General features: G+C 51.0%; 6 protein-coding genes across 6 annotated transcripts; 2 read left to right on the top strand and 4 right to left on the bottom strand.

Annotated features, from left to right (window-relative positions):
• Positions 1 to 447: 447 nt before the first annotated feature.
• APUU_50047S (ribose-phosphate diphosphokinase) lies at positions 448 to 1876 on the bottom strand (the record flags this gene model as incomplete). Its single annotated transcript, XM_041705001.1, has 8 exons — positions 448 to 523; positions 599 to 991; positions 1044 to 1138; positions 1195 to 1207; positions 1248 to 1321; positions 1356 to 1709; positions 1759 to 1787; positions 1840 to 1876. The coding sequence occupies 8 exons, from the start codon at positions 1874 to 1876 to the stop codon at positions 448 to 450; spliced, it is 1071 nt and encodes a 356-aa protein (XP_041557530.1).
• Positions 1877 to 2397: 521 nt separating this feature from the next.
• APUU_50046S (CoA-acylating methylmalonate-semialdehyde dehydrogenase) lies at positions 2398 to 3991 on the bottom strand (the record flags this gene model as incomplete). Its single annotated transcript, XM_041705000.1, has 2 exons — positions 2398 to 3452; positions 3508 to 3991. The coding sequence occupies 2 exons, from the start codon at positions 3989 to 3991 to the stop codon at positions 2398 to 2400; spliced, it is 1539 nt and encodes a 512-aa protein (XP_041557529.1).
• Positions 3992 to 4499: 508 nt separating this feature from the next.
• On the top strand, positions 4500 to 5979 carry URG1_1 (uracil-regulated protein 1; the record flags this gene model as incomplete). Its single annotated transcript, XM_041704999.1, has 4 exons — positions 4500 to 4568; positions 4626 to 5582; positions 5636 to 5780; positions 5837 to 5979. 4 exons carry the CDS (start codon positions 4500 to 4502, stop codon positions 5977 to 5979), a joined length of 1314 nt encoding a protein of 437 aa, XP_041557528.1.
• Positions 5980 to 6903: 924 nt separating this feature from the next.
• On the top strand, positions 6904 to 8734 carry APUU_50044A (uncharacterized protein; the record flags this gene model as incomplete). Its single annotated transcript, XM_041704998.1, has 5 exons — positions 6904 to 7428; positions 7485 to 7894; positions 7949 to 8180; positions 8239 to 8420; positions 8470 to 8734. 5 exons carry the CDS (start codon positions 6904 to 6906, stop codon positions 8732 to 8734), a joined length of 1614 nt encoding a protein of 537 aa, XP_041557527.1.
• Positions 8735 to 9072: 338 nt separating this feature from the next.
• On the bottom strand, positions 9073 to 10412 carry APUU_50043S (uncharacterized protein; the record flags this gene model as incomplete). The annotated part of the gene is made up of 2 exons (XM_041704997.1): positions 9073 to 9280; positions 9334 to 10412. 2 exons carry the CDS (start codon positions 10410 to 10412, stop codon positions 9073 to 9075), a joined length of 1287 nt encoding a protein of 428 aa, XP_041557526.1.
• An 810-nt stretch (positions 10413 to 11222) lies between these two features.
• APUU_50042S (uncharacterized protein) lies at positions 11223 to 15288 on the bottom strand (the record flags this gene model as incomplete). Its single annotated transcript, XM_041704995.1, has 11 exons — positions 11223 to 11800; positions 11902 to 13650; positions 13698 to 13841; positions 13903 to 13971; positions 14037 to 14111; positions 14169 to 14278; positions 14342 to 14393; positions 14449 to 14579; positions 14642 to 14719; positions 14819 to 15175; positions 15230 to 15288. The coding sequence occupies 11 exons, from the start codon at positions 15286 to 15288 to the stop codon at positions 11223 to 11225; spliced, it is 3402 nt and encodes a 1133-aa protein (XP_041557525.1).
• Positions 15289 to 15689: the final 401 nt, after the last annotated feature.

The following is a 15689-nucleotide window of genomic DNA, read 5'->3' as shown; positions in this document are numbered from 1 at the left end:
CGGGACCCTGCTAGCGCATGATAAGAGACTAGATAGTATGGCTGATACGCAGCGCTTAGGATTTCGAGCATATCTTGGTGATATCGTGGAAGGCTAGATCCACCGTTTATCATGATAGCGGACCTTGTCTATCGCTGTTCCGAATACACGCGTTATGGTCAAGGAACAAGCAGCAGAACTAGCAACTAATGAGCTGATCTTGCCAAGGGAAATGTAATGACACAACCTGAATCAAGGCAATTCCTCGAAACTTGAGTCTATGTAGGTACCTCTGCTAGACATCGCTATATCTCTCCGACTTGCGTGTGGTAGAATCAATTTTAGATTTCTAGTTCAGTCCTAACTAGATGTGGGCATGCTGGAATCAGAAACATATTCAATTGTTTTTATCATCATTGATATTGATAGCGGATATTGCCAGGCTCATGAACGTGTGTGCATATCAAGTCAATCCAATGCCTCCCGAATATAGACCTCTCGTGGTCTTCCAAACGTAACACTCAATCTGAAAACGGCGTAGGAGCTACGAAAACAGTACCGAAATCCTGGGTTTGTTTAGCTGCGCTGCCGATTGCAAGATATGCGGGACAGAACTTACGACTCTCCATTATGCGTTCTCCGGATTGCCTCCGCGATGGTGATGCTAACGTCCATCTGGTAAATCTTCGAGCATGACTGCGCGTGCTCTGGAAGCGGCAGGGTGTTCGAGACGACAAGTCTGTCAATGTTGCTCTCCTCGATTACTTTCACCGATGGCCCGCTGAGAAAGCCATGGGTAACGACGGCAACACAACTGCTGGCGCCGTGCTGCTTGAGGATCGTGGCTGCCATCGCGAGAGTTCCACAGGTATCTGCGATGTCATCGACAAGCACCGCTACTTTGTCGGACACATTGCCAACCAGAATCATACGGCTCACCTGATTTGCGACCTTGCGTTCTTTATGAATCAGGGCGAGGTCAACATGGAGCCTGTCGGCAATGCTCGCGGCACTTCATGGTCGTTAGTTGGAGCTGTAGAAGTGCTGGCGTTTCAACAGCATACCGTTTTGCGCCTCCAGCATCCGGAGACACAACAACCAAGTCATCCGTTCCATAATTCTGTCGAATATACTCCACCATTGTCTTCTCCGAGAATAGCTATTCATGGTATCTTCAGCTTGACGCAGTGTCGTACTCAAAGACGGTGATCTTACACTAGCCGTACACCTGAGTTAGCAAATATATATACCGAGAAGCATTGACATACTTATCAACCGGAATGTTGAAAAACCCCTGAATCTGCGACGCATGTAGGTCCATCGTCTTTGAGAAGTCAACGCACTGGAATCGGTACAGGTGGCATTATGGTACTCACTATAACATGGTTGCAGCCCGCGCTCTCCAGAATGTTAGCAACGAGCTTCGCCGTAATAGGGGCTCTGCTTCGATCCTTCTTGTCCTGGCGTGAGTACGGGAAGCACGGTAAAACGGCCGTAATGCGCCTGGCCGAAGCGATTTTGCACGCGTTTATCGCGATGAGGAGCTCCATGAGCATGTCGTTGACAGGGGTCGACGCCGTTTGGATTATGAATACGTCGGCATTGCGGACTGACGCCTCGATCGTTACGCAGTTTTCCCCGTTCGAGAACCGCGTGCTGCGAAGGGCTCCTAGTCCGACCGGATAGCCAATCCTAGGGACAGACAGCGTATTAGAGTCCCAGCTCAAGGCCTGGCCTAATTAACAGCAACAGAAATCGGGACAGGTACCTGGAGCTGACCTGTTTCGCTAATTCCCCATGGCCACTCCCTGTGAAGACTTTAGCGGCTTGTGTGGTGACAATACTTTAGTCCGGACGCACCAGCAAGCAGACACAGGTCCATCGTATATGAGCCCATCTTTACGAGACTTTAGTGGGTACCGTGCTTGTCGTACAGCAGTACTGGGTAAGCCTGACATACACGGCTCTGACATGAACTGCTGTTTATACTAAAGGGAACTAGTCCCGGCCTCGAGATGGTGACAGTCTAGGGCAGAGGGCCGATAACGTTATCGACAGATATGAGTATGGGCGATAGTACGATAACCACGATAAGTACGATAAGATTGCTTTGTATGAGCAAGGATGAGGGTGGCATATCGGTAGATCCATGGGTGATGAAGCTAAACCTATGGAATGTGATGTGGCATGCGAGTATGGCTTCTCACCAGGATTGCCAGCTGTCAGTCTGCTTGGATTAGGAGATGATCACTCGTGAAGCTCCTTGCTCTATCTAGATATGTCGCGAAATTACTGCGCGAGACCTCAAGTATGTTCGTAATTATCATACAACGGTTATGCTACTATCTGGGGGTAATGCTTGTTCCAGAGAAAGATATATCACATTCCTTTATCTTGGGCTATATTTCACGTTGTGGTTCAAAGCTGAGCTGGCATTGACAGCTCGACCTTTTCGAGCGACATGTCCCTGCTCGCCCACTTTGATGTAACTGTCTTCAACTGAGTATAGAAATTCACACCTGGCTTCCCATAAAACGTGCTGGCGCCTCCACCAGCAACGCTCTTTTTATTGCCAGTAAATGAGAACATCGGCAGTGGCACGGGAATAGGCACATTCACTCCAACCTGGCCAGCTTCTATATTCTTTCGGAACCGCTCAGCCACCGCTCCTGAGGAGGTGAAAACCGCCGTGCCATTTCCATAATCATTCTTGTTAATCAGATCAATCCCGGCATCGAGAGAATCCACATTTAAACACACGAGGACCGGCCCAAAGATTTCCTCCTTGTAGCACTGCATATCAGGCTGCACGCCGCTAATAATCGTCGGTCCAACCCAGTTACCGTTGGGATATTTTGCTGGTTTATAGCCCCGGCCATCGAGAACAATCGTCGCACCCGCACCTTCAGCGGTGGATATCAGATTCTCAATCCGCGTCTTGCTCTCTGGAGTAACAACCGGGCCAAGATCCACACCATCTTCGAAGCCAGCGTCCACGCGAAGCGCTCTCGCCCGCTCCGCAAGCTCAGGAAGCCAGTCTCTCGTTTCGCCGATAAACAAAACAACAGATAAAGCCATGCAACGCTGACCGGCAGCACCAAAGGCCGCGCTCACGATAGAGGCCAGGGCCTGATCCTTATCAGCGTCGGGCATGATAACAGCATGGTTTTTGGCACCCAGGTTTGCCTGCACTCGTTTCCCATTCGCAGACCCTCTCTCAAAGATATACTCGCCTGCTTTGTTACTACCCACAAAGCTGATTGCCTTGATCTCGGGTGCGTCGAGGAGGAAGTTGACCGTGTCATGGGTGCCATGGACCATGTTGATCACGCCTGGTGGGAATCCCGCCTTCTCAGCTAGCTCAGCGAGAATCATCGCCGCCCCCGGAACACGCTCTGACGGTTTGAGCACAAGCGTGTTTCCTGTGATAGTAGCGATGGGAATGCACCACAAGGGCACCATGGCTGGGAAGTCTGTTTTATGTGGTCAGTGGGTGTCCGCCCAGAGCGGGTTGGATACTAGACTCACTGAACGGACAAATAGCGGCAACAACACCGAGGGGTTCTCTGTAGGTCCTCGTTTCCATGTCTTTGGCAACCTCCAAAACTTCTCCTTTCATGTACTCAGGTCCAGCGCAGGCAGCCTCAGCAACCTGCAAGCCTCGCAACACATCGCCTCTTGCATCGGCAAGCGTCTTGCCCTGTTCCAGCGTAATGATGGCAGCGATTCTATCCTGATTCTCTTTTATCAGACCAACATAGCGGAACATGATCTGCTGCCTGGCAATTACTGACATGCCCCGCCAGACGGGGAATGCCACCCTAGCAGAAGCAATCGAGCCCTCCAGTTCAGCCGTTGTCATTTGCGGAACGCGTGTGACGAGGTTGTTCGTGGCGGGGTCTCGCACCTCGGTGAAACTCCGGCTGGTCGAATGTCGGAATTCATTGTCAGTGACGTACGGCGTGTCCTGAGGGTTGGTTAATTTATCGTGCGAGTATGGCGGATAAAGCATGTTGGTCGGCTGGGCCATGTTTTCTGCAGGGCTGTTGCGAGGAAAGGTTTGTAGGGGTCGGTATTCATAGGATCCTACACGAATTCCGGCAATGTCCTCCTTAAATCGTAACACGCTCGAGTTCCAAAATATACTGGCCATACTATCAGCGATTAACCACATATCACCATGGTATGGCGATCTCGACACAATGCTTGCAGGCATACAAATTAGTCGGTTATCGATAAGATATACATCAGATAAGATAGCGATAAACAGATTAGATAAGATAGACAGAGGGATATCATCGATGTTTCCACTGCACCAATCCGATGGAATACTAAATGACACTTTCGGGCTGGGGATGATGGAGAGTAGGGTTGGTGAATTAAGTACTGGCGTTTTTAGCCACTGCCATATTATAAATAACAGTCAACCCGGCGGTCATTCACCCGTTTTGATCCCTCATCCGTCCGTTCTTTTGCTATTTACAATACCCAGGCGACGATATTGAAACCCCGCAAAAGCCATGGGGTCTAATCAGCCGACAGGCTCAAACGGACATAATGGCACATCGAGTACCGACGAACGCATCATTGTAAGTTTGAAGTCGATTGACCCCAGTAGGACAGCAAGCTAACACACTCGGAAACAGTTGACGACTTATCCCGGGCAGAGTGTCGTGAATCCGGTGCCACTGAAATGGGGAGCTGCGGATCCTCAGGAGCGCGGACCCGTCTTGGTGTCTCGGGCGTCAAAGACCATCACGAGGCGCAATGCAATTGGAGCCCACGGCGGAAGTTACTCTGTCTACAATGCTATCGCTATAGCTGCTGGAGACCTGCCGCGCAACTTCCAGCCCAGCTTCGAGAACACGCATCCGACATTTAACTTCCCGCCTCAGCAAGCATGGGGGGACAAGTCCAAGATTGTTGCAATGGACCCTTTCGGCCATGAAACAGCCAGGCTCTTCAAGAGCCATCTAGACGCGGGCCTCGATATTCGACCGACAATCGCTGTGACAAGGGCGACTATGCGGTTAGCCGAGGTTACTGAGTCTCTGAAGGCAGGCCGTATCCGGGACGACGGCGATGTTATTATCAACAAGGAGGGAGACGTCCGCGTCACCAAAGCGGCTGTCGAACCCGTATGGTATCTCCCAGGTGTCGCCGAGAGATTCGGCATCGACGAGGGCACTCTGCGCCGGACTCTATTCGAACAGTGTGGTGGCAGTTATCCTGAACTCATCACGCGCCCCGATATCAAAGTCTTCCTGCCTCCAATCGGGGGACTGACGGTGTACATCTTCGGGCCACCCGAGCGTGTATCAGACCCAAGCTTCAAACTTACACTCCGTATCCACGATGAATGCAACGGCTCAGATGTCTTCCAGTCAGACATTTGTACCTGCCGCCCTTATCTTGCCTTTGGCATTGAAGAGGCGATCAAGGAGGCTCAGAATGGCGGGTCAGGAGTCGCAATCTATTTCCGAAAGGAGGGACGAGCCCTTGGTGAAGTAGTGAAATACCTGGTGTATAACGCACGCAAACGTGGTGGTGACACGGCGGACAAGTATTTCGCCAGGACCGAGAACATCGCCGGTGTGAGAGATGTAAGAACCCTTCCCCTCCTGGGTGGCAATTACAAGGCCTAACACTGTATCAGATGCGCTTCCAGGCCCTCATGCCTGACATTCTGCACTGGCTCGGCATCAAGAAGATTGATCGCATGCTTTCCATGTCGAATATGAAGCATGATGCGATAGTGGAGCAGGGAATTCCAATCCTTGAGCGGGTTCCCATACCAGACCGTGAGTTGGGTTCAGCAACAGCAACCATCAGAAACTAATGATTTGATTTGCGCCAGATATGATCCCCCAGGACTCTCGTGTGGAGATTGACGCAAAGATCAATTCCGGGTACTTCACCACGGGCAAGAAGCTCACGGATGAAGAACTGTCCAAGATCGAGGGTCGCGGATGGCAGAATTGGGAAGATGTCGCCCATTAAAACCAGAATTACCTTATCACGGTTGATAACTAACAGGACCCAAATATTTTATAGGCTCGCACTGGCGAGGCTGAGTTACATAGGCATGGTACCTTTTGTGGGTCTGTAAGATTCGTCTAGCTATGTATAGTCTAAGAGCCAGTACCATGGCACATAGGTATAGTCTGAATGAACCACTTCGTTAACTACTTGAGACATGTAGAAGCTTGTAGCTTGCCTTTTGGAAAGCTGTACACGCCACACATTCAACCTGAAGTTCTACTTGTAAGTTATCGGGAAAGCACTAAACAAACCAGTCTCCTTGATAAATAATAAGCGCGACACAGGACCAGCCTTCGCCGAACTCCGGCGGTTTGTCGCCGAAGTCTTTCATCGCCGAAGCCGTGAGGACCTCCATCGCTCACCAATAAGGCCATGACTGAAATAGGATGCCGTTGACCAAGGAGGAAATGTTCAACTCGCTTGGCCGCCTTTGATTCCCCCACTATGCGTGCCCTGAAGGGTCATTGTAGTTTCCAGTTTGAGTAGGATTGAGCGCATATGGCAATGCAGGTTTACATTAAATTTGTCACGACGTGTCATAAATGGCCGAGTCCTCTGCAGAGTAACCCACGCTGCGGGGCTGATTGTCCAGTCTGACCACCCACAAGGTGTGATATTCCGATGCCATTCCTTAAGGGGAATGTCGCTGGCCAATGAGCCTTGCACTTCATCCTTGGCGAAGGGTTGCACCCCGCATGACATAATCTTTGCTTTGAGTCTTGACGGTGTGCATCAAATCCAAAGTCTAAACAGGCAAGGATGGGTTTCTGCCTGACATACCTTGGTATAAGAGTCGCCCACTCCACCGAGGCTACTAGTCATTCTCTCCCGCATCCATGACCGGTGAGGTTTCTGCAGGGGAGCAATCAAGGGACTGGGACGATGTCAAGCAATACAATTGCCAAAGACATGTCCACCACTGCTAATAGCGATGGCCGTGGAAAAGAGCCCCCCACCAACGATTCTCCCCGCGAAAGAGATCCGGTTGTCGTCAGCCAGCAAGACGTCGACGACACGACGTACTTCTACAACACCAACAAGGGCAACGTTCGGCCTCTCACTCCTGAAATTGAAGGCAAAATCATCCGTCGCAACTTTTGGTTCCTCCTCGGGCAGACATGGTGGATATCCTTCTTGATCCACCTTGACAAGTCGTCGCTATCGTCTGCCAGCACCATGGGTATCTTCAACGATGTCGATATGACAAAGAATGAGTACAATGTACTCTTCACGCTGTTTTATGTCGGCTACTTAATCGCTCTCTGGCCTGGTGCTTGGCTCTCTCAACGAGTTGGCCACAAACAATTCATCACTGCTTCGCTTTTCCTCTGGGCTGTTTTGATAGGTGTCCATCCAGCTGTCCGGACAGGCAGGCAGCTGATGGCTGTACGCTTCCTCCTAGGCATGGTAAGCCTCATGCTTCATCAGAATATATTTTAACAGTTGCTAGAACTTATCGATAGACAGAGTCACAGGTCGTGCCGTCCACTGCGATCCTCCACCAGGCATTCTTTCCCCCGAAGAAGAGCCCCTGGGTCCAGCTGCTATGGTGGACGGCTGGAAGCTTAGCAAATGTCCTTCTTACTATGGTTGCCTACAAGCTTCTCAAAGATGAAAGCGCGGGTGTTCTTGCTAGCAGTATTTCCTCCTGGAAATGGCTTCACATTATGTGTGCTATTATAACATTTGCGATCTTTGTCCCACTTGTATTATTCCTCCCTAATTCGCCTGTAGAGGCAAAGTGGCTTTCGACGGAGCAAAAGGTCCATACGATCGAAATCATTCGCAAAACACGCGCAGGGATTACAAATTCGACATTCAAGTGGTCCCAGGTGCGTGAATGCTTTACCGATGTCAAGACTTGGTTATTTATGTATGTCATTTGTGTCGCCCTAACTTATGCCGGCTAAATGCTGATAACCCGCAGATTCCACATGTTCTTTAATGAGCTTCCAAGCAATACCTCAGCACAGGTACCCCTTATTATTGTGGGGTTTGGATTTACCCCTGCTCAGAGTGCTCTTTTCAACGTTGCGAAGCCTCTTTGGGGCTGTGTATTGCTCCTTGTTTCAGCCGCGATGCTATATGGCACAGACCTTGGTACGGGCTACACGTGTGCAATATCTTATCTTCCCTGCATTATTGGAGGTATTATTGAGGTCAGTATTGCCATTAACCTAGTAAATATCCCTCGCTCACCCATAATGCACTCCGCAGCTCTCTTCCCCATGGTCAAACAAAGTAGCCTTGGTCGTGGGAACACAAATCTCATCCTTCAAGCCATCCTATCTTCTCGGCCTTTCGTGGGCTGGAACGACTACAACAGGACATACCAAGAAGATCTGTCTCATGTCCTCGTGTGTCGTGGCTGCAGCTGTCGCCAATATGATTTCACCAGAGTGAGTATCTACACCAGCTAGACAGGCTGACCGGCTAACCATTTGTTAGATTCTGGCAGTCCAAGTATAGCCCGCGATACGTGCTGCCCTGGTCCTTCATGACGGCCTTTTGGATAATCTCTCCGGCTATGTGTCTTATCATTCGCTTTTACCTTGACCGCGAAAACCGACGTCGGAAGCAACTCCTTGCTGAGCAGGGCGACGAATCGGAAAGAGACGAAGTGATCGATACGGGGACTGAGATTGTAAAGGTCAAAGATTCAGATTTAGATCGGACGGACCGACAGAATCTGGAATTCGTCTATCCTCTGTAGTCCAATCACGCTGTCGAGATTCGCCCTGTTGATGCCTATATTTGTAGTGATATGGAAGAGACGGAGCACGGACAAATCAGTATATAGAAGGGCCAGAAGGCATTATGTCATTAGATTGATATAAAGATATATAAGAATTTATGATTTATAGCTAGATTTCTGGCCAGCCTTCAAGGCTCAGCGTGTCAAAGGCCCTCCTGGTAACATCAAGCTTGGGCGAAGACATTAACCGCATCACTGGGTAGTCGCTGGTGAATGCGGTATCTTCCAGTAGCACAGTACGAAGGACACCTAAGGTCAGCAGCGGAGGGAGGATATGTGCATGCCTTTAAAGTAAGTCAGGATAAAGTCATCGGCTCTTCTCTGGTCTCGAAGCTGGTTTTGACCGTGCTGTGAGCCTCCTTTCCTCTCCGCCGAAACCACACAGCAACTGAAAAGCACGCAATTCCAGCCGCATATGCACACCCAGCAAAAGCAATCAGTCCCCAGTATTTTCCATTACAGCGTTGAAGAATTTCTCCTGCGATTGGGACCCCAGTCAAAGCCCTATTGACGGTATTAGCAATAAAACTCCTATTATCCCAAGGGCAGGGACCTACCCAAAGCTAACAATGGTATACACAGTCGTATAATACCGACCATAGTTCTCAACTGGACACAGTTCACCGACGCATACAGGTACGAGGCTAATATTGCTTCCGCTCGCGAAACCAAATACAACCGAGAATATAATGACTGCGACAACGTTCCCGGCTGCCGGCATCCAGACGGCCAGCACAGAGACCAGGCATATGATGTTTGTTAAAAGCAGTGTGTTGAATCGGCCGAACCTATCTGCTAGAATACCCGGAAGCCAACGACCGGGGAATGAGCCCGCGTTGAGGAAGACTACCATCAGGTATGCTGTTCGGCGGTCGATGCCTGTTTCCAGGGAGTACGAAGCGATATACTCCAGCGGGATGAAGAACCCCCACTCAATGAAGAACACGCCCATCGTGGTTAGAGCCAGAACAGGGTCCTTGAGGATCGAAAGATCAGGCAAAAACACCTTAGCTGAGGGCGGTTTGGGTGGGAGATTCGCGCGGACGAGCAACACGCCCGGGATCAAGAGGACGAGCGTAATCAGACCGATTACTCGAGTCGCCCACGCGAATCCAATTCTTGGTGCCAGTATCTCGAGTACAAGCGGGAATATCACGCCCCCAATGCTGCCCCCCGATAACGCCAGCCCCGTGGCCGCGCCGCGTCTTCGGCAGAAGTAATGGCCGATACACGCCACGGGGACAATGAAGATGAAGCTGGTGCCCATACCACCTAGGATGCCAATGACAACGAGGAAATGCCAGTACAGCGTGCAAAAGCCCATGCAGATGAAGGCGATAACGAGCAATGCAGACCCGGTGCACATTAGCAGGAGCGGGCCGCGCGAATCGAAAACAGGACCGATCTGGATACCGCAGAAGAAAACCATGAAGTTGTAGAGACCAAAGATCCACCCTATTTGCCCGGCGTCCAGGGACGAGAGTTGGTGCGCTGAAATCCAGGCCTGGTAGATGCCGATGCTGTTCATCAGGCCCAGTCCGCCCATGATGGAACTGAAGCTTCCAGCCACGACGAGGTTGGCCCGCAAGCCGCCTTCTGGGTAGTTGTATCCATTGACTTCGGACTCGTGGTGCATTTTCAAGATGTATAGATTAAAGTGGGTATGTGTAGCTGGACAATAATGCCCCAGCTAACAGCTGAGAGCATCGGCTCTGTTATAGCTGCCAACAGCGTCGCCATATTTTGCCGTATTCTAGGAACCACCTCATGCCCTCGGGGGTCGCCCGCTGAAGCCCGACTGTTGTCTCATACTGTCCTGCTAAGCAGCAAATACAATTGGGTCGTAGACCAACACTCGGGTGTCACCGAGGTGCGCTCTGATTCCGCCGAATGTACCAAGCCCGGCCACCGGCAGACTCGGCGAAGTCCAGCGGGCTGTTTCATGTTGAAATATGACATTAACGGCTGGAAATGTCATATTTCAGCAAACTAGCAATGAACGCTGGAGGAATTGGGCGGCATCTGTGGTGGCGAGTTCGGCGAACTGTTAAAGCGAGTCTTTTGGCGAGTGGCGAAGTCATAGACGCTTAGAGAGCCACATTATCCATTATGGCAGAGGGCACAGCGACACAGCAGGAAACAGCGAAACATAGTCATACCTGGACTAGAAGTAAAAATATTTAAATAAAGTCGATATTAATAACTTGTAACTTCACCAAGAATCCTAGCGGCTAAAAAGCCCTCTGCGCTGGTTTCAACTCTTCACTAATTATATATATTGTCCTCCTGCGATAAAAGCCCAGGGAAAGGATAACCCACACAGCACGAACAAGGGATGACAGCTCTGCTCAAAAGGTTTCACGGTCAAAGGTTGAAGTGCTTGAACTGTGTACTATATAAACCCGTTCATGACGGGCGTAGATGATATCCTGCCACAAACTACGGATCATACAGCCCATTCTGTCACCATAAACCCCAGAACAAACTCCCCATCACCTGGCGCCGCGGTCTGGGCAAACTCAACGAGATTCTGGTCTGGAATATCCACATTCCCAGACTCAGTGCCAAAAACTTTGTCCCGCGCTGCTACTTGCCCCTTCATCATAGATTGGCCAGGCGCAACAACAATGAAAGAGTCTTCGACGTCACCCAACATGCAAAGCATGTTTGATGTTTTAGGCGTCAGCCATTCAAACGGTGTCGAACGATGAATCATGAATCGGAGATCCAGGCCCGGGTTCGCCTGGAAGCTGAGGATGTGGGAAGGCCGTTTTGATATCCGAATGGTGGTGAAGTTGTTGGGATTGATGAAGACGTCTCTCGCGGACTCGCAGCTCGGTCGACGGGGCAGCTGCAGCTGAGTGAAGAGGAACTCGGCTTCTTTGACCACGGAGGACTTGTCTAATGGGCTCTGGACGATCGTGAATGCGGACTCGGTGAGCGTCACCGAAGGAATGCACGCCCCGTGGTGGGACCTGTCTTCTCGTTGGCACGCTGGTGAGCAGAACCGCACCAGGCTGCAGTCTGCCGTCCATGTCTCTGTCAGCTATATCGATTCGTGTGGTCCCGTTTCGGAACAACATAGGAAATGATAGCGAGCTGATAGCTATATGATAGAGACATACCTGAACAAAACCTTAGCGTGGAGTTACTGCAGGCCTGTAACGAGCATTTATGGGCTGTAGTTAATCCCCATTCTGCCTTTTCCTTATCCAGGGCAGCCTGCTTTCGACTTAAGTCCTGCACGGCAGCCTGTGCTCCATCGCCCTGGGACCGGGGTAGTAGCGATCGGGCCTGTGGCTGCGAGACAAGCAGGCGATATTGCTTCAACGCTTCGCCTGTCTCGCCGAGCCGATCCAACGTGTACGCATATGCGTACAGTGAGCTCCACGTTTCCGGATGGGAGGGACCTAAGAGAGACATGCTCTTTCCGTGGAGAGCGCGGTATGTCTCCATGGCCTTTCGGGTCAAATTATTCTTTCCGTAATGATCGCCAATGCCATTGAGGACTTTCAGAGACGCCGGCGTGTTCTGTGCCATGTATTGTTCAATGACCCGCGTGATGGCGGGAGGAAAGCTTGAGCCCGCGTAGTACATGACAAAATTGCACACTGAGCCCCAAGTGACTGGATCGTCCAGTCCGAGGACTCGTGTCATAGCCGGGAGGGCTGGACCGAGCAGTGACTGTGCGCGTTCAGTAGAGCCTGCTGCGAAAAGAAAGGCGGCCAAGTTGTTCAGCGTCAACAGCGTCATTCGATGGTCCGGCCCTACTACCTGGGTATACCCAGTATATGCCTCCTGAATGAACCGCAAGGCATCCTGATCTTTCCCCATCTTCCGATACACGGCCGAGAGCTCCTGTATATTCATGAGGGCATCCTCCTTCTCCCCGGCATTGATTCGCCCCCTTGCCGAGCGGCGATAGAGCGCTGCTGCATCATCGAGTCGGCCGATATCCTCATAGTAGACGGCTAGGTTGGTCAGCATGGTAAAGTTATTCACGCTTCTCAGGCCGTATAATCCCTGACTGCACCGAAGGGCCTGCATGTACATTCCTGCGGCATTCGGCATGTTGCCATTCTTCTTGTACACGTTACTGGCAAGATGGGCGAGGAGTATAAATTGCAGCTGTTCGTCACCGTAAAGTGCCCGCATGGCCCGAAACATCTCTGTATATGTTCGTTCGGCATCCCGCATGCGTCCCTGGGCCAGGGCTGCCTCTCCACACCTCCCAAGCGCCATTCGGACGACATCAAGGGATCCGCGTGGGGGACCAATTGCATGACAAGCAATCCTACTTAAATCCTGCCCGGTTATCAGTCTTGCTCTCCTGGCATGGTCCCGCGCAAGGACCCGTGAAGGGGATCCATAGCCGAGAACCGGAAGACCAGACAGAGTTTCAATTTCGCCGTTGTTGGATGAGTCCTGCTTTCGTTCATTCTCGAACCACGCGTAAAGCTTCTCGAGATGAGCCCTACTCATAAGCTCCGCGGAGGTGATTTCACTCATTAGGCCCTCCAATTCGGCTTTGTTCGCAACAGCGCCGTGGGTTGCATAGTCTGCTATCTCGCCCATGAGACTTTCGAAACGGGATTGCAGCTCTTCTGGGCTCAACCTGCTGGAAAGACTCGGGATTCGAGATGGATGACTTTCGTGGGTCCGGTGGTCCTCTGCTGCATGCACTTCAACGTGTTGACTTCGATCGTGTGTCAGAACCCAGGCAGGACGGCTATAGCGATAGAAGAGCTGCCATTCCATATGTTCCTGTACATCATTCTTCGGCAAGTCTCGCGCAGCGCTCACATTTGGGCTGCTCCCGAGGGATGTGCGTTGTGAATGACGGGAGGGAGACCGGGAAGTGTCTTCCCTTCGACCTGCCGAATGTCAGCATTAACACATGAATGGCGTTTGGGAGGTTTACCACCGAGCAGGCTCTTAAGTGACTTCCTGTATGAGCGTTTCTTCTGTGTTGTGGAGTCGTCAACCTTGTTGCTGACGCCGCTTGATAAACGGAGATGGGCGGTCTCCTTCGACAGGTCTTTCAACACGCCATCTGGCGCATATCCTGTCTGTAAGTTAGTACATCTTGGCCGTTTTCATGCTCATTTGAGGTACACAATGCTCACGCATCTCCAGATCTTCTGCGCTAAAAAGACTGATCGCCACGACGTCACCATCGTACTGCGGGAAGCCGCCTGATAGTAAGGTCAACAGTGAACCCAACATATGCATGAGATATTCAGGGCCTGGGGCTGTTTACCCTTCCGATTCCAGGGGTTCTGGACATGGCGCGGGGAGGCCGTCACTGGGTCCGTAATATCTGCCCCTATATTATCTACCCCAGCCCGGAGTCAGCAACCTCAGCAGTGGTGATAGCGGAGGAAGGCCATACTCCACGCCTGGGATGCACCTTGTTGCTGCTTCATTCCCTCTACCCTACGCTCAATGTGCTGGCTGAGGTGCATGTCATCATGCCACAAGTAATGCTCCTCAAGCTCGTACCTACAGGACGATATTAGCCTCACAGCAAGATAAACCTAATAGTGTGAAACGGAGGAGACTCACTGGCTTTGGAGTATTTTCTCGCAGTGGGGGCATTTGCGTTGCTCGATCGGATCTGACCAGAATCTCAGTGAGGGCCATCATAAAACGATTTAGATGGGGAACCATACGGCTCGTCTCATGCTGCTTCCTTTCTGTATCCGTGGTGAAGAAATTATGACACTTTCCGCACTTGAAATGTGCCGTTTTGCTTTCAAAGGGAATGCTTTCTTTGTATACCCGGTACCCTCCAAGAGCTGAGCTGTAAAATACAGATGGATCATCAGATAACTGCCCTTGGATGCGCATGGTTAGGGAACTTGCCTGTCGATCGTCATGATGTAGACAGCGATCTCGTTTCCCCGGCAGTATTTTGAAAGGTGATGCTCGTCACGTTGCTCTCTATGGAATTCTTAATCATATTGTAAAACCATAAAGATATGCTGTCCTACACAAAGCACAACATATAGCCACCCAGCTCTGTTTCAAGGACAGACGTACCGTGTATAGAAGCGGAAATCACAGTCTGGACACTTGATTGTCGGCTCTGAAACGACGTTCTCGATCCCTCCACTTTCGTACGGGGGGAAGTCCGCAATTGCGTTTTGCAGATACTGTTCCATTTGGGCCCGGGTTGGGAGTAGATTCGATTCAATTCGATTCTCGCCTCTCAAGGAGTCGGGACGGCCTTTCCTGTCGACATCATCGCTCTGCAATTGCAGGCGGGAGACTAAACTGTTGATTTGATCTATTGTGTCTGCCCTCGACTCGGGCTCGTTGACTGACTGACCCCGAGCTACGCGGCCTAACTGAAGCTGGATGGCAGTATGCCAGTCATAATGCTCTTGCCAGAGCGACCTAGGTGGACGCTGTCAAGCCTAATCATAGCAGGAAGACGCGCATCCCACTCACCGGTTGAAAAAGACCTTCTCACAGTGCTTGCACTGCTGAGTGCTCACCAGCGTGTCCATTCTTTTCTAACGTTCTCCAGGATATTGAGAAGCAGATAGTTCTGTTTTATAAACCCTAAGTCGCCCGACAACACCAACTGAGATGAACTGAGCCGGGTATTTCTAATGCACTTTATGTCCAGCAATAGAACACGGCGGGATACGACAGAGTGAGACTTTTGAGCCTCAATCGAGCCCGACCGACGCATTGAAAAAATGAGTCCTGTCCACTTCGTCTTGCGAATACGAGGATCAGCGTTGCGCTGCGGGGCCTGTCAGCTCTGATTGACCTGATCAAATGCTCTACGGGATCTTCGTGGCTTGGCAATGCTCTCTGATTAGCTCTATGACTGCACTGCCTCCCTGCGTGACATGATTGTAAATAACATGCCGGTCCGTGCCTCGAAAGTCACCGCGGTCCA

Source organism: Aspergillus puulaauensis, chromosome 5 (genome assembly GCF_016861865.1).
Source record: "Aspergillus puulaauensis MK2 DNA, chromosome 5, nearly complete sequence".
Lineage (NCBI taxonomy): Eukaryota > Fungi > Ascomycota > Eurotiomycetes > Eurotiales > Aspergillaceae > Aspergillus > Aspergillus puulaauensis.
This window is presented reverse-complemented; position numbering and strand designations above follow the sequence as displayed.